At 52.6% G+C, this 23,541-nt stretch overlaps 1 protein-coding gene across 7 annotated transcripts in view; it reads left to right on the plus strand.

The window, feature by feature from the left end:
• Window positions 1-23,541, plus strand: part of RGS3 (regulator of G protein signaling 3) — a 140,361-nt gene that overhangs the window by 72,280 nt on the left and 44,540 nt on the right. For 4 of the 7 annotated variants that reach the window (XM_086683765.1, XM_086683766.1, XM_025932945.2 and 1 more), the window contains 2 exons: window positions 5,312-5,355; window positions 11,733-11,855. In XM_086683765.1, the coding sequence (XP_086539891.1) occupies window positions 5,312-5,355; window positions 11,733-11,855 (167 nt within the window). Of the gene's footprint in view, window positions 1-5,311; window positions 5,356-8,259; window positions 11,292-11,732; window positions 11,856-16,548; window positions 19,220-23,541 lie in introns of those variants that run through there. The other 3 variants (XM_025933148.2, XM_025933221.2, XM_086683769.1) reach the window with 2 other exon arrangements.

The raw sequence follows: 23,541 nt of genomic DNA on the forward strand, positions 1-23,541 counted from the left end.
ACTCCGCCCTTGGCTTCCCTGCCCCTCCCCATTTCCCTCATACCCGGCTTCCCCCCCCCCCCCCCCCCGCACACCGTTCTCCCTGCCACCCCCCTGCGCTCGGACTCACACAGGCACTCGCTGGGCAGGCCCTTCCTCTGTGGGCTCAGACCATCAGGGCCCAGTCAGGGGTGGGCTGCTCGGTAATATGGGCTGACTGGTTGTAAGAACTGAGCCTTCACTCAGTTGTGCTCATCCTGCTCCTCGCTCGGGTCTGGGCCCCTGTGTCTGTCTGCTCGGCTTCCTGAAGGAGGGAGGGGAAAGAAGAGGGGCTCAAACTGGCTGTGCGTTGGGTGGGGGGTGGGTGGGAGAGAGAAGAGGGCAGTGGAAGAGCCGAGGGTAGTAGCTGGGTGTTTGGAGTCTGGGCTCGGCTTTGCTGCTAACGTGCTTCAGTTGGCCCTTTGCCTCTTCTGGGCTCCGGCGTCTCTGTGAAAGAAGGGTTGGGCCAGCCCTTTATGTTCTTCCCCAGCCCTGACATCCCCACACGGACCCTGAGGTTGCCGTGAGATGCTGGACGGTGCCCATATGTCCTACCTCCATCCTTGGGTGGGTCGCCTCGGCTGGGAATTGGTGGGATCTTCCCCTCCTGGAGCCCTCAGACCAGGGTGAGCCCCATCTTCCACCGGGTGGCAGCTGGTCAGAGTGGGTGGGGTGGGGCCTGAGGCGCCGCAGAGAAACCTTCCAGATGCTGAGCTCATGTGAACAGCAGCCTTGTGCAGGCATGGCTTCCTGGAGCCGGAGACCACATCCTCTCCCTGAAAACGGTGGGCTGAAGGTGGCCAAGGCCAGGACTCCTCAGGAGAGATGACCGCGGTCATCAGAGCCTATCGGGTTGGCCTGGGTGTGGGGCATGTGCACGTGTGTGCCTGTCCTGGGCTTGCGGGCAGATGGTTTGGTGCAGACATGTTGTCTCGCCCTTCTGCAGCAGGTGCCAGCCAGCTAACAGCAAATGCGGCTCTCCGGGGACATGGCTCAGTGACACTGAGCACCCGGGTGCACATTCCATCGCTTACATTTCTCTCCAGGCATTGGTGGACCCCTCTGCCTCCTCCCCTGCCCCCAGAGACAGGCTGTGGGTCCTGGGGTTTGCAGAAGTTCAGTGTCCCCTTCTCCTGCAGTCAGAGTTGGAGCTGTGGGGTCCGGGGTCCTGGTGCCTGACTCCCTGCCCATCTCCCTGGCGCCCAAAGAGACCTGCTGCTGTAGCAAGTGCCTGAGTGAGGCCCTTAAGAGATCCATTTAGGACCTCAGCTGGAGCTTCTGGTGGCAGAATGGTTTCTGATTAATGTTGCTTGTGCCTCGCAGGTGTGTCCCTTTCAAGTCAACATGTGTGGCAAGTTCACTTGGGGGCAAAGATGGTAACAAGGAGCACACTGGCCTTTCCTGCAGGCTGGGGCTGGCGAGGGCTTTTCCTGGGGGCGGGGGAGAATCTGTCCCACCCAGGGACCAATGACTCCCGTGTGTGACTTGCCTGAATGGAGCTTAGCTCTGCTGGCCAAGCATCCTCCCAGGGTCTAGCACAAGGCACAGACATTGTGGGTGCCCAGTGAATGGTTATTAGGTGAACGAATGCATGAATGACTAGAAGGAGACTAGAAGTGCTGCCCAGCTTGGGGGCTGGGGAGCAGCACCTTCTCCTCCAGGGCTCCCAGCTGGTGGTGGCCACTTAAACCTGCCCTCCTCCTGCCCAGCATCCCCCAAGCTTCAGCAGGTCCGAACAGCAGTGTAATGGGAACAGGCGGAGAGCTGGCGCTAACAATTGGGACATCTCCGGTCATCCGGGGCCCATTGTGGCCTCTTCCTGTCTCTGCCGCCCACTGGCTTTGCTGGTCTTTGTGTTTCTACCTTCCAGGCGGCCAGCATCCCACCCACTGGGTGTCTTCCTGGCCTGCTCTGGTCTTTCAGGATGGCCTGGAAATGTCCAGCTGATTCTTGGGCTCTCCATCTACCCTGGGGGGCCAGGAGCCCTGTCTTGGGAACTCAGCTGCGTAGGTCCCAGCTGCTGGACTGCCTTGGGGTTAAATTTAGTCAGTTGACAATTGCCGAGCACATCCTCAGAGCTCACCTCAGTGCTGGCTGCCAGGGCGACGACAGGGGAAGAGATGCACCCCCATCTCTGGGGTGGCGCCAGTGTGGGGAGCAGAAGTGTGATGCGGTGGTCAGAACATAGGCTTCGGAGGCAGCAGTCCTGGGTTCAAATCTCAGCTCTGCCCCTTACTTGCTGCGTGCCCGTACACGTTGTTTCCTCTCCCTGGGTCTCAGTTTCTGCAACTGGAAAATGGAAACAACATGCCTCCAGGCTTGTCACACAGGGTGGAGAGGGCTTGGAGAATGGCTGAGTCTGGGATCTCAGACCAGGCTTGAGAGGGCTCTGGAAACATGACAGAGGGGTCAGACCTGGGTGGGGAAGCCATCTGTGTGCCTCTGGGACCCTTTCTGCATGGCCCACGATCCTTGGGGGCGGGGGGGCGGGAAGCAGGGTTCATCCAGGAGCCGATGACTTCTTGTGGAATTTCCAAATGGTAAAGGCAGTTGGAACGTTGGGTGGAAAACCCACCTGTGTGCCTCTGTGTCCCTTGTCCTTTACACTCACCCCGTTTCCATACTCTGGAGAGCCCAGAGCCCAGTCTGATGTTGCAGAAGGGTTTCTGATGGCCGAGTTTGCTCTCCTGGGTCCTCCAGCTCGCAGCCTGCTTTTCTGCAGCCGGGGCTCCTTCCTGGCACCCTGGGCTCCCGAGTCTTGTTGTCCCTTTGTGAGGCTGTGAAACATGCTGAGCACTGACCCCATTCCGTCCTTCTCTCAGAGCGCTGCCAGCACAAGGCCGTGATGTGCAGTGGATTTCAGTGAAGGTTTGGGGTAATGTAGGAGGGTGGTGGTAGGGCGTGTCACAGCACAGGAAAAGTTGTCAAGCAATCATCAACCACCCCCTAGCCATTAGGGGTATGTAGTAGGCTGAGTTTCCCCCAACCTCGGCCTACTGTCTCCCTGAGACTCCCATTTCCTTGGCTTTCCCCTCCCTTCTAGAGCCTTCTTTCCTCTCACTGCCAGCATCTAAAACCCAAATTTCTGTTATTTTCTTACATAGAGCTTTTTGTTTCCCCCTTGGCACTCAGATCTGCTTCTGGAAAGTCAAGGAGACATCCAAGTATGTTTTCTTAAACAAAAGAAACCACCTTCCCTTGTCTCCATCCTCAACAAGGCAAGGAGTTGGCAGAAGCTTTCAAATGGGAGGTTTCTTTTAAGTTTATTTATTTTGAGAGAGACAGAGACAGCATGAGTGGAGGAGGGGCAGAGAGAGAGAAAGAATCGCAAGCAGGCTCCACACTGTCAGCCCAGAGCCCGATGCGGGGCTCCAACTCATGAAATCATGAGCTCTTGAACTGAGCCAAAACCAAGAGTCTGACACTTAGCCCAACTGAGCCCCCAGGTGCCCCTCAAATGAGAGGTTTCTGAAACATGATGGGGCCCTTTAGGTGGGGCCCTCTCTCTCCCAACCCTCTTTTATTTATTTTTTATTAAATGCTTATTTATTTTGAGAGAAAGAGAATGAATCCCAAGCAGAGCTTGGGGCTTTGATGTAGGGCTCGAACACACGAACCTACAAACTGTGAGATCGTGACCTGAGCTGAAACCAAGAGTTTCAGTAGAGGCTTAACCCACTGAGCTGCCTGGTACCCCTCTAAACCCTCCTTTAAATGTGGAGAAGTAGAAGGATTTCTTCTAAGTCCAAAGTGAACCCCCTACTTACTTACGGACTTTTTTTTTTTTTTTTAAGTAGGCTCCACGCCCAACGTGGGGCTTGAACTCATGACTCTTGAGACTAAGAGTTGCACGCTCTACTGATTGAGCGAGCCAGGCGCCTCACTTATGAACTATTTTTATCTAGCTCTTGCTGGCACCCCTGGCCCTAGGGATAGTTTTGCCCACGGAACCACCCATGTACGTGCTTCCGGAGGGGACCGGCCTTCACCCACACAAGGGCCTTTTCTTAGGAATTGGCTTGACCGACTGTCTCTGTTACTTTGTCACCTTAACTTTGCAGCACGTTTTGGTTCACTGGGCAATTTCTTTGATTCAAATATGTGTTGAGCCTCAGTTTCCTCACATGAATCATGGGTGACAATCACCCCTGCCCCGGAGGGGTGTTTACAAGGGTTGAGCTTATACACGGACAGCGTTTGGCACCGTGGGTGGTGCATGGCACCGTACGTGTGTGTCGTTACACGTGTTGTACTGTCCTTTCTCTCAAAACGACACCCTGCCCAGTGAGGCCAATTGCTCGACATTCAGGAAATCAACCATGCCAGGCCTGTGCCCAGAAGAATGCCCTGGTGGGGAGTAATGCCAGGGTCCGGGGAGCAGCCCACAACGGTCAGGGAGGGGCAGGTCTTCTTCACACTTGCTATACCTTGAACCACACCGTGTGCTTCTGTACCTACATGCCTTTGTTCATGCTGTTCCCACCTCCCGGAGTGTCCTTTCTTCCCATCTTGCATTCGAGTTCCAGAGGATCCTCTTCCAAGAAGCCGTCCCCAACAAGCTGGGGGCCTCTCTTGATCTTTGCATTTCTGAAGCACCCTGACTAAATACATCTTCTGTAGGTGCTCTTCCTCCACTCTTCTGCTGCAGGAGCAGAGAGCCTGATGGTCCTTCCCAGCTGCCTCCCAGGTGGAGAGGTGGAGGATGGTTGAATCTGGGATTTGAGATTAGGACTCCAGGAAAACACCAGGGGGCTGGGCCTGGGCTGGGAAACCATCTGTGGGTGACAGCCAGCCCATGATTGGGGAGCTCACTGCACAGCCCACACATTCCTAGGTCCATCCAGCAAATGTGTGGCTCCTTGTTGAATTTCAAAATGGTGAAGGCAGTTGGGAGCATTTGAAGGAAAACCCAAATGTGTGCTGCCTCCGTGTCTCTCATCACAGGGAGTGGGGAAAGACGGAGGCCTCCTAAGGTGGACGACGGGTCCCCGCATGTGGCTGTTTGATGCCCAGAGGGTGCTCCTGGCTGCCTCTCATGAGGGTGGGACCTCAGCATTCCTTGAGTGAGGCCCACTTGTGGACAGAGGCCTTACTGCTGTGCCTCAGTCTGCTTGGCCATTAAGTGGGCTTTCCTCCAGAGATTCCCCTGTCCCCTGTGCTTGCCTCTTTCCTCCTCTTTTTCCAGGAAGTACTGCATACAGGCTTCTGGGCAAGGCAGCTGGCATTACTGGAGCAAGCTGCTTAGACTCTGCAGCCAACTCTAATGCAAGTCTTACTTTTTGTTTCCTCCAAGGTTCTTCAGAAGACCTGAAATTCTGTGTGCTGTATCTAGCAGAGGTGAGTCCTTGCCCCTGGATCAGAGGAGAGAGCTCCGTGACCTGGTGCTAGTGAGATGACATTGGTCTGGGGCTAGTCCAGGGTTCTGGTGCCAGGCTCCACATCATCTTGTACAGTGGTCCTGGTCAGGTTTCTCCCCCTGTAGAATGGGGACAGCAGTCCCTACCTCAGTGCCTCTCACCTCTGCGTGGAAGAGCAGTGGGCACAGAAGTGTCTAGAGGGGACAGAAGGACGTTGTGATCCCCTGCTCAGGAACCTCTGGTCACCAGCACCTGCGGGGTTCCCAGAGAGGGTGTGGCCTGACAGCTGTGCATCACCTTATTTACCTAGGTGGTAGCCCTCCTTCTGGAGATTTCCCCAATTCTTGTGCCTGCCTCTTTCTTCCTCTCTTTCCCGGAAGTACCACCCATGACCCCTCCTACAGAATCTTGTCAGTGTTTTAAAAGGCCTGAAGGTAATTGCATCTTTACCTGGGCCAGATAATGCAGGCTAAAGAAAATATTAAGTGTCCGTGTTTGGGGCTGGAATAATGTGGTTGGTATTCTTGGTTATTTCAGTCTGCTCAGAAGCTCATACGAGCAGTGCTATCCCTTTGCTGAACAAAATCAGGCAAATGACTTACTGCTTTGGAAGACAAAAATATCTTCAGACCAGGGGTTTAATCACAGAAGTCCATGGCTGTGAAAAAGTTGAGAGCCACTGAGCCATACGATGACTTAAATTTTCCGCAAATTTTCTGTTCCCGACCTTGGGTGTCTGCTAATATGAGCAGGGGCAGTATCTGTTCCAAGCAAGGATTCATTAGACCCATTTCTGTCCTCTGCTTCTGCTTGAGTCGGTCCCACCTCACAGTCTGGGGAACGGGCCAGTCTTATGGGACAAGATGCTGGGGTAGGGCACGGTCTATGCTGGCCAAGAGGAGTACACCCTTTTGGGAAGGAATGTGTATGTGGCTTGTGATTGAAAAATCATTCCTTTGTTTCCTGGCTATGAAAAGAGGTGCAGGCCTTCAAGAGTGTCCCCTTGGGTGAACAGATGACTGGGGGAGATGACAGAGTTGACCAGTTAGCTTCAGGGGAGAGCAGAGAGTTCCAAAGGGCAGTGGACATTGTTGGAGCTGAGCTGGGGACCTCGATTGCCTACAGTGGCAACCTGAGGGCCAGAAAGGCATTAGATGTCCTCCCCTGGGTTGGCACATCTCCACCAGGCACAGGAAGTATCTGGCAAAGGCAGAAAACAGCCTAGGAGCTGTGGACCAGGCTGAGAAATGCCAGAGCCCTGGCCCCTCAGCCTCACCCCTCTGGATTCCAGTTCTCTCTGGTAGGGGCTGAAATCAAGCTCTGGGTTCTTTAATGCCAAGAGAGCTTCCTGCCAGTCTGGTTTGTTTTCGTAGAGAAAAGCACTTCTACTTATTGGCTTCCAGGGAGTTGTGACCTAGCTCTCCAAAGCTGATGAAGGGATATTGATCCAGGGGCCTTTTATTTCAGTAAAGCACCAGGAGTTCTGACCCAGAGGGGCTGGGAGATTGGAGCTCACAGGCATCCAGAAGCCTCTCTTTTCTCATAACAGGGCTGCTGCTTGTGAGGCATGTCTATAACAGGAAGACAAGATGCCTGCTTGCTCTGTAGCCCCAAACAGGCTCCACATGGTGGTTTTGGGTCCCCATGGGGAACCCCAAACTCACATCTTAATTGGAACTTCTGACAAGTGGTTTATCTTCATTGTCTAACATGCAGGGGGCACCCAAAAAGAAACCAGGGCAAGGGAGTCAGGATTTGGAGAGATTTTCCCACTTCATTAGAAAATCCCACTTGCCTGGGTGGCAGCATGCTGGGTTTTCCCAGCAGTAGGTCCCTGGTGGGATTGTCCTACGTAGTCCTTGGTCCTGGAGTCGCTATTCTCCCGGACAGGTATCCTTCAATCCCTGCAAATCCATGGGACAGATGCAGCCTCCCTACTGGCTTCAGAACACCAGGGGCATTGGGTCAAAGGGCCCAATGTTGGTCAAGGACCAGTCTCTTCAAATCTGATCTTGGCTCTATTAATCGAAGAGCCTATGCTTTGTGGTTAGGAAGACCTAGACTTGAATCTTGGCTCTGCCATTTCCTAACTGAATGATCCGGGCAAGTCACATAGTCCTCTCTGAAGAAAGGCTGATGGGGCCTACCTGGCAGGGTTGTTGTAATGATTAAATGAGATTCAATAAGATACCCTGTCCAAGGCACTTAGCACAGAGCCTGGCACACAGTGAGTACTCCGTAAATGGTAGTTATTATTATTGTCAGCTTCATAACAGGGGGAGAGCTTTTCATATTCATTTATTCTCCATTGGAGACATCACCAATGATTTATTGACCTTTTAAAAAGTAAGCTAAGAGGGATATCTCATGTTGCTTGTAATACAAATGTGGTAAGGTTGCAGGCTTTGGAGGAGGCAGAAGACAGAATTTGAATCTCCTTTCTGGAGGTCTCCTGCAGCATCTGACTTAACCTCTCTGAGCCTTAGTGTTCCCATCTGGAAAATGGTAACAGCTGTGCCTTTCCTTCCTACCTGCGTCATAAGGTTATTAGAATTAAATGGGAGGACTTTTGTCAAAGCAAATGAACAAATAGTAGCAGAAGAGGTTTTAGTTCATACAAAGATTATATTAATTCAGGAACAAGGAGGTAAGGCAAGATGTTGATTTTTTTTGGATAATTTTTTTAATGTTGGGGTGCCTGGGTGGTTCAGTCGGTTGAGCGTCCGACTTCGGCCCAGGTCATGATTTCGCAGCTCATGAGTTTGAGCCCCATACTGTTTATTTATTTTTGAGAGAGAGAGAGCAAGGGAGGGGCAGGGAGAGAGGGACACAGAATCCAAAGCAGACTCCAGGCTCTGAGAGTCTGTCAGCACAGAGCCCAACGCAGGGCTCGAACTCCTGAGCTGTGAGATCATGATCTGAGCCAAAGTCAGAGGCTTAACTGACAGAGCCACCCAGGTGCCCCAAGATGAGGGTTTTAAAGAGTCCAGGAGGACCTGGGTTTCTGGTTGGATTTGAGGATGCTCATGTTTGAATGCAGTTGTCCGGGCCCAGTGCTGTGCCATCAGGAGGTCCTGCCTCTGAGTGAGTCATGTGAGGATGCCTTCAGGGCTGTTTACAGCCTTGACCATGGGTCCTGGTATTACAGGGAACAGTGTGCAACAGCATCGAAAGCAATGAGGTAGATCACATGGGGGATTAAGAGAGACTGTTCATATGCAGGCCGCCAGGCAGGCAATGAGGTCCCTGATGTGGACGGATTTCCACAGCTGGGAATTTAGCTTCCCTGGAGGGAGCTGGTTCTGTGCTCTCTCTCTCATCCAGACCAGCCTCCAAAGTTCCTTGAAAGGAACCTTGAGAGGAAAGGCCTTCCCAAAATGTTTGCCCATCTAAGACGGCCAACTCCTGGCCCCAGGCTAGGCCTGGCTTTAGGTCTTCGGTGCCTCAGAAGGCTTCTGGATTCTCTAGCATTATGGGGCTTTCAGCTTCAGGCTCTCAGAGCCAGACACCCAGCTTCCCTGAGCTCTACTGTTGGGACAGGTCATATGGTCACCATCCCAGGTAGAGAAATAGGACTTTCTAAAAGGAGATTGTCCACAGGGGAGGGGAGAGGAAGTGGTTCTTATGGATGTCAGGAAAATGGAGAGAGTCACAGCTTCTACCTTGCAAGTTGTTGGAAGAAGGACCAAGACCCCACTGGTGAAGTGCTTCGCACTGTGCGAAGCATGGTGTGTGATGGGGATGTCTCAAGCTTAGGATGCTGACAGCTCTGTCACTGTGAGGGGAGGCTTTCCTGCACTTTTGTGGGAAGGGGCCGCCATCCTGGAGCTTAGGGCAGGGCAGGGTTATACAAAAAGCTACCAGTGAGCTCTGCAGCTGCTGTGAGACTCGTTGGCCGATAGAGCTCTTCTGAAAGCTTTGCAGGCTGGCTGCCTCTGGGCTCAGTCTGCAAGGGGGAGCATTTCTGCCAGCCTCCTAGCTGGGGATGGAGCTCTCAACAGGTGGTTCTCCAAGGCTTTGGGTCTTTCTTCTGCTGCTCACTGGCCATAAGACCTCCCGAAGGCTTTAGCCACCCCGAGCCTTTGTTTTTCCCTTCCTTGAATCGGGAGTAACCGTCCAAGCCCTCTCTACCTCTTCATGGAATTGTCAAGATCAAAATGAGAGCATGGATGGGGAAAGTGCTCTTTAAAATTGATGATGAGGTAAAACGAATTGTTATTTAGGCAGAATTCCAGGCTCAGAACAGAAACCGAGGAGGAAGTTTGGCTCGGGGAGATGAAGGGATTTGCTGAAGCCCAAACAGCTAGGTAGAGGCAGGGCCAGCTTTGTGGAGATGCAGCATTTCCAAGCTGGAAAGGACCATGGTCCCTGCCTCGCCGCTCACCCGACAGGGGAGCCTCACGAGACAGGTCGGCTCCCGCCCCCAGCTGGCTTCGTGCGGGGAATCTTGGGGTCTTTCTTTGCTGGGCGTGTCCTTCCCCTGCAGTGGGTTGGGGGTTCTGAGAAGTGGAAGGAATCTGTTGTTAAGTGGTAGGATTGCCTCACCACATCCTCCCGCTTCCCCGAAGCCAAGGGGCGGCACTTTGTTCCCTTTCTCCTCTGATGCCTTTAGGAAGATCAGCTTCTGAGCACTTTGGGGCAGGAGAGGCAGGGCTGGCTCCCCCGGGGACACTTAGCACAGGAGCCGGCCCCGCCCTGAAGGGTGACATCCCTGGGGGTTGGGTGGGGTAGCAGAACAGAGAAGAACCCCCAGCGCTATTAGATGATGCTGGTAACCACCCCAGCTCAGAGCCCTTGCATGTGCTGTTCCTTCTCTCTGGAACGATTTCTCCCGAGCACTTGCCTTGCTGGCCCTTCGGAGAGGCCTTCTCTGACCACCAGGCTCAAATAGGATCTCTCCCTTTTGGCCTTTTCACAACCGATAATGTTATTTAATTGTTTATTGGCTTATTATGTCTGCCACAACCTGAGGGCCAAAGCTCGGTCTCTCTTATTTGTTTCTTCACCCCCAGGACCTAGTATAGTCCCTGAAAATCAGCAGGTGCTCAACAAATATTTATTAGATAAATGAAGTACGGGTAATAACGACAGTAGCTGCTGTTTGTTGAGGTCTCGGACTGCTCTCGTTACTTACCCGCTCACTAGCTCTCAGAGGGAGGGATGTTACCACTCCCATTCTATAGACTTTCCTGAGGCAGACAGTCAGGAAGTGGCAAAGCTGGGATTCAACCAGGTCTGTCCAACTGCAAAACGGGGGAGGACCGCCTAGAAACACTGTTGTTTTCCTCTGTTCCAAGCCATCCAGCTCCTGCTCTTAGCTCCCTGGCTGAGCTCATATAATCGCAGCGCTGTGGGGTTATAATCAAATTCCAGTGGAGTCAGAAAGAGCCTGCCGTCCTCGGACCAGCATGTCCTAGAGTGGATGATGGCCCTGGGCTTGCTGGACCGCCCCACGTGCTGACTCCCCAGGGGCCGACTCCCTGGGTCTTAGCAGCGCCCTGGCGCTGGTGCCAAGGCTGGCCCGGGTTTGACCTCATCCCGGAAGTGCCTCCAGGAGCCAGAGCTCACCGAGGCCGTTACTTGCCAAGTTCTGCCCCAGGCCAAGGTGGAAAAGGCCCTCCCGGAAGGACTTTCTGGTCTAGTTGGGGAGACGAGCCTGCACTTAACAAGGTCAGATAGCAAAGCGAGATGTAAACGACAGCAGTGCCGGTGCCCAAGTCTGTTGGCGTGCTGCAGAGCTGAGTCGTCATCGATCACACCCAGCTCATGTGTCAGGCGCTGGTGGGGCTGTAGGAGGCCACATGACCATGCCTGCAAAGACTTTCTAAAGGGACCCGAGTTTCTGTTTGCATTCTGTTGGTGTGTCTGTCCAACTGCCCATCTGATCTCGGCCTTGTGATCAGAGAGTGTGCTGAGGTGGGAGGAGGGGAGGTTCTGCGAGCTGGAGGAGGGGTCCTGGCTCCACAGAGCATCAGAGGGCTGGAGACCTTGGCCCTCTGGGTTCCCCACGTGCTCCCCCAGCTGCTGCCTTGTGCTGCCTGTCCCCGGGGGTGACCTCACCATTGCTGCCCTGTGGCTCTCCAAAGGCCTCCACTGTGTTGGGAACCAGCGCCTCCCACCCTTCCCCCAACCCGCGGGCACACCGCTCGCTCGCCAGCTGGCCCCCAAACCGGCTTCCCTGCTCCTCTGGCTGCCTCGATGTCACTGGGGATTGGTGTGCATTTGTGGCTTTTAGCGGGCATTCCCCTCCCTGCTTCAGCCTCGCCCTCTGGGGCCCGGGGATGGGCTTGGGCCTGGGAGCCCCCTGAAACAGGGAGCAGCCCTGACCATCCTTTTCTCTATTTTCCCTGACGTCAGAAGGCAGAGTGCTTATTCACTTTGGAAGCGCACTCACAGGAGCAGAAGAAGCGAGTGTGCTGGTGCCTGTCGGAGAACATCGCTAAGCAGCAACAGCTGGCGGCCTCGCCCCCGGAGAGCAAGGTAAGGGCCTTGCCAGTGGCCACAGCCCTGGCTGCCCGGCTTCCCCTCCGCCAGCCTGGACCCTCAAGCCTCCGAATTGAGCTTGGGACCAGCTCCAGCTTAGGACTTGGATCTGAGCAACAAGCTCTTGGCAAGGAGGCCTGTGCTTGAAGGTCTCTCCCCTTTGGCATTTCACTGGGTCTGTTGAGTGGATTTCGATTTCACTGGGTCTGTTGAGTGGGTTTCACACTGCTCAGGTAGAGTGACAGAGCCTAATGGAGCATGGCCATCACCTCTCGGCTCTGTCCGGTGGTTTGCCTGTGGCAAGGTCTAATTTGGATTGGCCTGCGACTGCTGCCTGGCATGTGGCCCCCCTTTGCTATTGGATAGGTTGTGCCCAGGGGCAGCAAGCTGGTGCCTAACACTGGCCGAGGGGAGGCATTGTTGGGAGGAGATGTCTGCGACAGAAACTGTTCTAATTCGATGCAGGCCACAGCCAAGTGGAACCAAGTGGAGTTTGCTGGGGACTGGGGGCCGGCCAGCTGGAGCATCACGGAAGGTCAGAGCCTCCCAGCTGAGGCTGACCTGGGATAGGCACCCGTCAGCTGGTCCCGTGCCCCTATTAGAGCGGATAGGACGGGACCCGGACCATAGCCGTCCCCTTTGTCAGCCGGATGCCAGCCACAAGGCACGGTTGTATTTCCCATTTGAGGCCCACGGGTGGCTTCTCTTAGGTGGAAGTGTTGGAAATTTGGGGATTTGGTTTAGCTGGCTGTGAAAGGATCTGAGTTGTTGGTCTGTTGGCTCAGGGGGAGAGGGTGAATGACAGTGAGCGCCAGCCGGGAAACTCGCTGATCTCCTTTCTTCTCCCCCCTGCTTCCAGCGAGCATATGGCGGGGGCTGTGGGGACAGGCCTGCTGAGGGCAGAAGGTTCCTGGGCAGCCTCGTCTGGAACGGCAGTGGTGCACGGCCACTCCCCAGCTCTTCCCTAAGGAAGGGAGTAAGAGTCTGAGAATTCTGTAATCCCAGACTTGAAGGTTATCTTGTTTTACGCTAGCCAGGGGCAGGAGTAACTCTGATGAGGGAGGATAGTGGGAAGAGGGGGGGCTTCGAGTCACACTCTACTGCTGGCTGGTGCTGTGACCTTGGGCAAGTCGCTCTACTACCCAGTGCTTTGGCGTCCCCGTCTGGGGACAACAGTTCCTCCTCCGAAGGGTTGCTGGGAGGATGAAATGAGATGGTGCATATGCAGTCCGTGGCACAGTGCCCGGTATGCAGTAGGTGCTCAATCAATCATAGTTGATGGGTTGCGCACTGCCCCCACCTCTGTCCCAGCTGCTTCCTGCTACCGTCCCGCTGTCAGGTTCTTCTACTAAACAGAGACCTGTCTCTGAGGCTGTAGGCTGCCAGCTTGGTCACGGTCAGAAACCAGGCCACTCTCTTCACCGGGGTGGTCCCTGGGATGTCCCATGGCTGAACTCACACCCCCAGCTTTCTTATATTTGGCGCTTAGCTCTTTATGGTCTGGGGGAAAGAGTGCTTTCCGCTTTCACTTCAGAGTTTGCAGGCTCTGGAGTACGTTGGCAATAATCTTCTCAGGGCCTTGGGAGGTCTCTCGGTCTTTGGTTGGGAGGAAAGTTTGAGCGACTGAAGATAGTCTGAGTTTCTTTTCTTTCTTTCCTTCCTTTTTTTTTTTTTTTTAAGTTTATTTATTTATTTTGAGAGAGAGAGAGAGAGAGAGAGTGCCCAAGCGGGAGAAGAGGCAGAGAGAGAGAGAGGGAGAGAGAGAATCGCAATCACCGTCAGCGCAGGGCCCGATGAGAGGCCTGAACCCGCGAACCGTGAGAGCACTACCTGAGCTGAAGTCAGACGCTTAACCGACTGAGCCACCGAGGCACCCTAGTCTGAGTTTCTGAGACGGGCTCTGGTCCCCGTAGGCTGCGGATTTGTCTGGCTGACGCTGGAAGGGCCTCAGGGTTTGGGGCCTGGCTTCAGGGCCATGCCAGGACATGCAGGAACCCTGGGCTGGCAACAGTTAGACACTTCTTCAAATCAAAACTCTTGAAGTGTGTGTTTAATGGAGAAGCTGTGTGTTGGGTGGAGAAGCATAAAGGAGGGCTTGACCACCGAGACAACCTCAGAGTTGCCTCCTTGCTGAAAATGGGGCCCTGCCCCAGCCCTTGCACACCCCACTGGCTCACTCCTTAGAAGGGAGTTATGTAAACATCTTTTGTTAGGTGAGCCCCTTGGGGTCTCAAGCGCAAGCTCCCTCATCCCCCACCCCTGGCATATACACTTAAAGAGCCTTAGCAACTTATTTCTTCTCGTCTCTTCCAAAAAGCTCCCTGAGAGAAGTTCCGGTAAATATGATTTTCTCATCCCGTAGAGTGGCCTGGTGGCCGTCCAGCTGGCCCAGCAGCTATCCACCAGTGCTCAGCTCTACCAGGTCCTGGCAGCCTCAGAGGTGACCACGGATGTCTTTGCCAAGGGCTGGTCCACAGCCTTTCTGCTAAGGTTGCTGACCTCCAGGGAGACAGAAAAGGGAAGGCCAAGCAAGCAGCACTCAGGCCCCAGCTTCTTGCTTTTCAGGCAGAAAGAGTCCCACTTGATCAATTCGTCCTGACTGAGTAGCATGCCTTTTTTTTTTTAAAAAACACCTTTTCTTTGTTCTTTCTGGGAATGCTCCACCTTCTGCTGTACAAGGGAAACTGCTGGCCAGGCTGCTCCCTGCCCTAACTCAGATGCCTCTCCGGGGGAGGAGGGGTTTGCAAGACAGCTCCCCAGAGTCTCATGCTGCCCCTTCTCAACCCTGTTCAACAGTGTCTGCTGGCACTTTGGATTGAGGGACTCTTCAAACATCTCAAGGAACACAAAGTTCTTCCCAGATTTGTGAAACATAAATGGGATGCCCTGAATGTGAAATGCTTGTTGGGAAAGGTAGAGGGACCGGGAAGAAGGTGGATGCAAAGGACAACATAGATGCAGGTACCACCACCTGCTCTGTGACCTTTGGCAGCTTCTTCCTCAGTGGTCCCTCGTGTATTGGTCAGATGGATCTTTCTAGCTCTTGGAGCTTTGTGATTATCATGAAAGCTTACCATGGAAGATGATCCTGGAGGGCCTGGGGTCATCCAGTCTCCATCAGGGAACCAGACCCTGCGGATTTCCACATGACTTGACTGCCTGTCGACTCTGCTGCCTTTAGGGCCCAGAGCTTTTCTTTCCCCTCTTGGGGGTGCGGCGGTCACAGGCTTTCTGTGCTGTGTCTGAGGTGCCTGTGGGTTGCAGCTGGTGGGGAAGGGAGGATCCGGCTGTGGCAGCGTGGACACAATGAGGCAGTCAGTGTCCAGCCTCCACCCCTTCTCTGGGGGCCCCCTTGCCTTTCTCCGGCTCACTTTGAGCTGACCGTGGTGGGGAGGAGGCTCCGGGGTCGGGTCGGCCTGTATGAGCTCTCCCTCTCTCTGTAGAAATGAATGACCCAGCTTCCTTCTGCTCACCACACCCTTCTTTCTTATCAGAACCCCGCCCACTTGCTTCTTTATCTGTTTCTGGAGGGAACCTACCTTTCTTCTGCCTGGGATACCTTTTACTAGACTCCCTGCCACAGGGAGTGCTATGATGCTTCTAATCTAGAATAACTCACAGGTGGTCCTGCCTGTGGCCACTGAGGTTCTGAGCCAGTAGGGAGAGACCACTGCATATTATTTTGGTTATTCAATCAAATATACATGATAAATGCCAGCTCTGTGCCAGATGCTAGGTCAGGTCCTTTGGGGTCACAGAGATGGATGAGACCTGTCCTATGGAACTCTCCTTTAATGGGGCAGAGGTGACTGTGAGTGGCAGTCCACTTATTAAAGGCGGTGCCCAATGGGACCTAAGAGCGGTCCGGTGGGGTCACGGCTGCACATCGATTGTTTGCTCGGTGAACCTCCACTGAGCCCCCACCACGTGCACAGCACTGGCCCGGGCGACGGGAAGCCTCCGAGGAGAGTGGGCTCCCGACAGCCATCAGGTATGAGAGGAGTGCGATGCAGTACCCGCTCTGTTCTCAGGGTGCTCCCTGACTCGATGGTGCGAATGCGCGGACGGATCTGCCACACTCTTTCCCTGTGAGATCGCAGTCCGGTGGTGGAGACAGATATGCCAACAGATTGCTCAATAATAATATGGCAGGCGATATGGGAAACGTAAACTCTTACCACTCTGTGACCTCAGGGGAGGCACCGAGCCTTGCTGAGACTCAGTTTTTTCATCAGGAAAGTGGACGGATTAACAGGGTTCTCGTGAGGATTAACTCATGCAATGTGCACACAAGAAGAACTCTATGAACTAGCTGCTATTATCATTATTTTAAAGCTCTGTCTGTATAGGAAGATTCATCTAGTGGCCTTGCTTATTGAAGCTGAATGCTGCTGCTCTGCGCTCATGCGATGATCGCTCCGTGCCACTTCCTGGTAACCACCTGCTGTATTCCAGGGCCCAGGCAGGGAAACTGAGGCCTCCTGGGTCTGCTCTGGCTGTGAGACTTCTCCCAGATGTGACGCCGAAGTGCATGCCACCTTGTCGTTTCCACTGGTCAGCTAGAGGCGGGGCCCCGGAGATGCCAGGGTCTGTCTGGGCACCTTAGAAAGGAACAGGGGCAGGTCCTGGAGTCAGGCAGCCCTGGCCAGAGTAGACAGCGAGCTAATTCCAGTTCTGTCTGGTTCCACAGAAACTCCACCCTTATGGCTCTCTCCAGCAGGAGATGGGGCCTGCCAACTCAACCAATGCTACCCAGGATAGAAGCTTTACCTCATCAGGACAGACTCTGATTGGCTGAGCAAACCCAAGGGCGGGACTCTGCTTCTGGCAACTTAACCCTTTCTTGGGCATCCCCTACCACACAGTAACCTCACCTCAACTGGACCCAAAACGGAGGACCAAGATGGTGGGCCTCGGGTCATCTGAAGGGAGTGGCCCCACAGGTGTGTGTGGACTGGCATCAGAAGGACCACAGTGGTATGAGAGGCCCTGTGGGTACATGCACACTGGCATCAGAAGGTCCCAAAAGGAGAAGACTCAAACCTTTTCCCTACAAGGAAGAAGGAGAAGAAATAGCATCTGGGCTTCCTGCGGTTCCAGTGCCTGCCTTGGGGGCAACAGGAGAGAGGTTGGCAGAGGTCAGCCCTGATGGAGAACAATCTCATCGTCCTCCACTGCCAGAAGATATCTCCACTCATTCACTTATTTTGCATCTGTACTCATTCATTCATTTCTTAATTCAGCGGATATTTTGGGGACATCTACTTTATGGCAGGCTCTGGGCTAGGAGCTGAGGGTTCTGTGGAGAATGAGGTGGACATAGTCTCTGCTTCTGTCAAGATTTCAGTCCTGGTAGGGGAGCGAGCATTAAATAGATCAACACCAACACATACACACATGCACACACGTGATTACAAACTGATCATCTACGAAGAAAAAGATTCCTTTAAGAGAAAATATTATTTAGGTTGCTGTGTGTGGGGGGTTGTTGGTGGGGGGCAGTGAATATATCATAACTTTTAGGTTGAGACCTGCAGGCCAGAAAGGGGTTAGCCAGTCAGACTTTGGAAAGAGTGTTCCAGCAAATGGAAAAGCCTGTGGAGAGGAGAGATGGGAAGGAGGTTGGTGTGCTGGGGCCAACAGAAGCCAGGCCAGTGTGGCTAGAGCTGAGTGAAGAGGCGGACCAGACGACTGAGGGCCAGATCGTGTAGGGCCATGGTGGTTAATGTTTTACGGATTTCATTCTAGATACAGTGGGAAGCCACTGAAGGCTTTGAGAAAGGGAGTCAGTCTCAGGGACATTTCTAGAAGATCAGAGGGCCCAAGGAGGCATCCAAGTGGGTAGGAAGAGATGAGTTAGGGGGTCCCTTCAGTCTTCCAGGGGCTTGGTGGCCTATCCTAGGTAGGACCTAGGACCCTTCTGAGGGGCAATGGTTGCCTGTCCTAGGTAGTGGTTGGGGAGGTAGGTATGTGAATTTCCAGACCCTTGGATATGGTGGAGGCTCTGGGATAAGAAGAGAGAATTCCCTGCCCCCCACCTCCCCTTGTTCTCCTCTACTTTGTCTTGCTCTCTCAGTGACCTACTAGGACCTACTAAGGGACATTGATTAGAGCCCTGCCGGCTCACTGCCTGGAGCCCAGGGTTGGACAGCTCTCATACCATTCTCTAACTGTCAAGACCTAGAGGGAGGGAAGCCCAAGGTCACGGGTCTGAGTGACATAGCTCGTACACAAAAGGTATGTGTAGGACCATAGTCACCTGCATAGAAAAAGGGGGTCAAAGAGGCTAGAGAGATGGCTCAGACCAGAGAAGCCCCTGGACGTTGGGTGGTCTCTGCATTGTGTCCTAGAAGACCGTCTCAGTGTCTTTAGAGAGGGCTCTTGTGCCTGGTGAGGTTGCTCAGCTGCTGTGGCCACTTGAACTCCAAGAAGCATGGCCCAGAAGAGACTATGTCCATCACCTTCCATTTAGGCAAGATCAGACATCCCCTGAACAGGGGATGGGATGTATCTGCCAGTGACCAGGCTGATGCCCCCACCCCGCAGGGGAATAGGCTGGGGCTGCAGTGGGGCAACTGATACACAGCATCTGTCAGCCAGGACTCAGCCCGCAGGGTTAATTCTGAGAGGCGGAGCGGCTGTGTCTGCACAGACAGCAAGCTGCACTTTGATTTCATTTGATTCCCTTATAAAATGACATTAAGGGGAATGTGAGGCCCAGGAGAATCGCCTGTCTGGGAAGGCAGCGACCTTGACTCTCCCAGACCTGGTGACCTACCTCTGTCCACCTGACAGGTGCAGAGGACAGGAACCCTGGCCATTCTCTGAAATGGAGAACGAGAACAGAACACCGAGCCCTGGGGACAGGGCTTTCCTCCCATCCGGTCCTGACAAGCTGCTGACTTGGGGTCCTAGGCCTAGCCACTTCCAGGGGGAGCAGACGTCAGCTCCTGGAGGGCCTGGGCCAGTCTTCCCGGTGACTGTGGTGAGCCCCAGCGCCACTGCTGCTCTGCCTCTCAAATTGATAAGACAATTCATTTGGCTTCATGGGCTGGAGAAGATGAAACATGACCGGGTGGCCACTGCTCTTCAGCATCCCGGTCTGTCCCAGCCATCCAGGATGATGAACATGCTATCAAAAGTGCATCTGAGAGTCATAATCACGGGAAACATGGCTGGGCCCCGCCCTCCACATAAATCATGCTGAGAAGCCTACACAATGGCCTCTTTCCTGATGGTCCAATTGTCTTCGTTTGGTGTCTGGGGCTTGGGAGCCGGGAGGATGGGAGCACAACCATTTATTGTTGAAAAGGCCATCTGTGAGATTTGAATACAAAGTGATCCCTTAAGTTTCCTTCACACCCTCTGGTCCCGTTTTTGTGTTTGCTTATGTCTCAGGCACTGGGTCTTTTGAAACTCTGTCTCTCCTGTAAACAGCCATGCCCAGTCTCTGCTGGCCTGGCCTTTTGACCCTTTGGGAGCTGGAACCTATTGGAAATCATGATGACATTTATTTATGGACGTCTTGTAAAAAAAATTCTTTCTTTAAAATATTTTTCATAAATTCTGCCACCAAAGCCCTCATTTCTTACACATGGCACCTAGTGAAGGCAGAGGGAATTTGTGGGAGGGTTCCGTACAGGGACAGCAGGGGCTTCTGAGATAGCGACTGGGGTCCCCAGGCATTATCTCCCCAGGCCACCAGCAGCCTCGCTGTATAGATGAAAGGGACTAAGACTCGGAGAAGTTAAATGATATATCCAAGGTCACACAGCTAGTAAGAGGCTGAGCTAGTCTTCAAACCAAAGCCTTTCAGCCCTAACCCATTGCTGTTCCCAGATGCAAAGTTCTACTTTTTAGGGATGGAAGTAGAGAAATCAATCATCTCCTGGAAGAGGCAGGAGGGTGATAGCCTTCATGTAGAAGCCATGGCCCTTTAAGCTCTGGAGGAGATGCTTTAGGACGAATGAATGAGACGTCTCCTCCATATCGCAGAGAACAAGCTTCCAAAGTTTGTGTGTCTGAGGGGTGGCCCAGAAAAGATCAGGAGCTTCATGCCAGGTTTGATATGAAAAGCGGGGTGGAGCTCCTTAAGACGGGATCACAGGGGCACCGGCACGGTCGGCTGATGCCCCTTCCCCTTTTGAATCTGGTGTTTAAGAGGATCAGCAGACACAGTATTGGGTACCCAGCAGCGAAGGAACTGTGGCCAAAGGCAGAAAGGGACAGCTTCAGGTTCAGGATCTGGTATGGTTGAACATGAGTCTTGGAAGCAGGCCTTTGACTCAAGCCTCGCTGAGGGTGGGAAGAGTCTGCTCTGGGTTGTGGGCCCAGATTTTGCTAATTGACTGGTTCCAAGTCTCAACCAAAAGTACCTGGGAATCAATTGGACTGGATTTCAGATATCCCCTCAGAAAGCACAGTCTTTTCCCTGAAAAGCTCAACCGTTTTCCCATCTCTCCAGCTTTCCTCTCTCTGCTGCTTGAGGCCCATTTGGCTACGGACAGACCACCTGCTTCACCGTCTTGCTTTTTGCCTCGGCTATGGCGCTATTCTTGTTTTCGCTCTTAATGAAGACAGCATGACCTTACCTTCCATCCTCTCTTGACCTTATCTTCCCTTAAGCCTTTCTCTGAGCAGAGCCACCATCCTGCAATTGTTTCCTTATCCTTGGTTTAAGGGTAGAATAATAACACTAGTTGATTCGGGGAGCAGTTATATGGTGATCTATGTTGTCCCTCTGATCCTCACTATGGCCTCATGAGGTTCATCGTCCCCGTTATACATCTACTCTTGTTACACCCAACTGGTAGATAAAGACGCCGAGTCTTAGAGAAGTTAAGAAACTTGCCCAAGGACACACAGCTAGGGTGGCTAGATTGGTACATGGCAGCCCAGCTCCAGAGCACCTGCTTTTGACTGCTCTGTGCTACTGCTTCCCGGCAATCACAGACCATCCAAGCTGTGTCCAGACCATTTGGGAAGCTGTCGTCAGAGTAAAGCCTAGGTCTCGGCGTGGACCTCAAGTCTCTTCCTGGGTGCACTGTACTTCTGCTTTGTGGTTGCAGCCCAGCCATGCTGCATTATTTCCCCTTCTAACTCCTGGTGCACATTCACATTTAGGCTGTTTCTTCCACCCAAGGTTGCCTGCCCTGCTCTGCTCTCCCTGTCAGACACAATCCTCAGCCTTTAAGGTTTGGCCACTCTCCTGAGACACCTTTCTCAGGCATGCATCAGAAGTCATGGCTTCCTTCTCTGTGCTCCCATGGTATTTTGTTCATCCTTAGCACAGTGTGTTAAGCAGATATGTCTCATCTGCAAGACTGAGCTCCTTGGGAGCCAGTGGAGGTCATAATCTTATTTATTTCTTCTTCTGTGACTGTCCCATCCTTAGTACATGCTCAGTAGATATTATAGAATTGAATTGGGTCATATGATTCAAGCCTCTCATATTCTAGAATTTAAATGAGGAAACTGAGGCTCAAAAAAAAGGAAGTGACCTGGCCACGGTCATGGGACAAGTTAATGGCCAAGTCAGAGTTAGAAGTCAGGTCTCCTGACTCTCTTGTCTCAAAGCTTTCTCTGTTGTACCTCCAATTTGTGAGACCATAGCCTGGATCCCCACTTAGCTTATTAAGCAATCTGGCCAGGTTCATTTTAGGGTCATAGATACTACCGTATTCCGTGCTGACTCCTGGCATGCTTGGAGGCGAAGGAGAACTGACCAGAACTGCTCTCATAGTTCTCTTCCCCCGGTGTGTGGGGCTCCCTTCTCCCTGAGCCCCTTTCCCTCAGAGAAAACTGGAGCAGGATTCTGAAGGTCTTGGTTCGAATCCTGATTTTGCTGGTAACTCACCGTGTGGCTTTGTGCAAATTGCTTTATCTCTCTGATCATCTGTTTTCTTTACCAAGAAAAATGAGGGAGTTGAATGTAGGTGATCTTCAGGAGTCATCTTCAAAGCCTCAGGACTTTAGTAGCACATTAAAGGAAGAAAGAAAAGACATTTTGGTCTTCACATTGAAACAAGGGTGTATGCGCATGGATATATACAAATGCTGTACGTGGCTGATATTCATCACGTACTCGTGACACATAGGTATACTTGTGGATTTTATATGGGAAGGGTCCTCATCACCGGTACCCACATTATAAACACACCCCTGCCTCCTCCCCACCCAGAGATGCCTCCTTCCAGGCTGGCCCCTGGGAAGCCAGTTACAAGGAGCTCTCCAACCCAGAGTCTTCCCCTCTTCCTTCTTCCTTTCTATGCACTGAACTCTTTTGTTTGAACTTCACATATATATGTATGCACGTATGTTGTTTAACTTTCCCAACTACTGAGTTTATGGCCTAAGCTAACTTTCAAGTGAAATCTGCAGTAATCAATATGCAGTGCCTTTCATTTCTCATGTGGTGAGATTCTCCTTTGGACACTTCCCCAGAAGTCACCATTGACTTGTTTCGTTGACTTTACTGTGCATCTTCTTGTACTCAAACCCTGCTGCAGGTAAACTTTCTATGACAGTATCTTTGAAATGTCCGTGGTTTTCTGTTACGGTGTTCTGTTGGTCCTTGTGGAAGAACATTAAGGGTTCAGTGGGCTAGCCTAGGAAGCTGACCACCATTTATAACACTGATATCAGGGGGAAAATGCATTCCGAGACCCTAATCAACTCTCAGATGGACTTTGGGAACACACTCGGCACATATCCCAAAGCAGATGAATGTAGCGTTTATTTTATGAACCACTAGAATTTTGATAGAACCATAGACCCTGGGAACATGGAACTGAAAATCATCCCTCCTCTTACACCAAGATCAACTGATTAATAAGCTGATTTATAGAAACCAAGACCAAGTTGGGGCGCCTGGGTGGCTCAGTCTGTTGAGCGTCTGACTTCATTCAGTTCAGGTCATGATCTCACTGTTTGTGGGTTCGAGCCCTGCATTGGGCTCTGTGCTGACCATTCAGAGCCTAGAGCCTGCTTCAGATTCTGTGCTTCCCTCTCTCTGCCCATCCCCCACTCATGCTCTGTTTCTCTCTCTCAAAAATAAACATTAAAAAAAAAGAAGAAGAAAGGGCGCCTGGGTGGTGCAGTCGGTTAGGCGTCCGACTTCAGCCAGGTCACGATCTCGCGGTCCGGGATTTCGAGCCCCGCGTCGGGCTCTGGGCTGATGGTTCGGAGCCTGGAGCCTGTTTCCGATTCTGTGTCTCCCTCTCTCTCTGCCCCTCCCCTGTTCATGCTCTGTCTCTCTCTGTCCCAAAAATAAATAAAACGTTGAAAAAAAAATTAAAAAAAAAAAAAAAAGAAGAAGAAAAAGAAATCAAGACCAAGAGAGGGGTAAGAACTTGGCCAAGGGCCAAGCAGTTGGTCTAGAGTTCTAAGTAGGATGCAAACCGCTAGCTTTGCTCCTTTTTAATGACTTTTGAAGACTCGGCCAGGTTGATGGCAGGGAGGGGCACAGATTGTCCTAGAGATGCTCCCCTTGTCTCACTCAGCTGTGTTGTCACTAGGAAAAGTAAGTCACCACTTCGGGCTGTAATGGAAATAGTGAGAAAGAAATGGTCCAGCTCATGGTCCAGGGGAAGAGGTTGTCTAGTCAGCTGGCTGGTCTATAAATTCCGGGTGTGTTCTTGCTGCAGTGGAATGAATGGGGCCGCTGTTTTACCTGGAGCTCTGG

This window comes from Puma concolor, chromosome D4, assembly GCF_028749965.1.
Source record: "Puma concolor isolate L17-30 chromosome D4, mPumCon1.1.hap2, whole genome shotgun sequence".
Classification (NCBI taxonomy): Eukaryota; Metazoa; Chordata; class Mammalia; order Carnivora; family Felidae; genus Puma; species Puma concolor.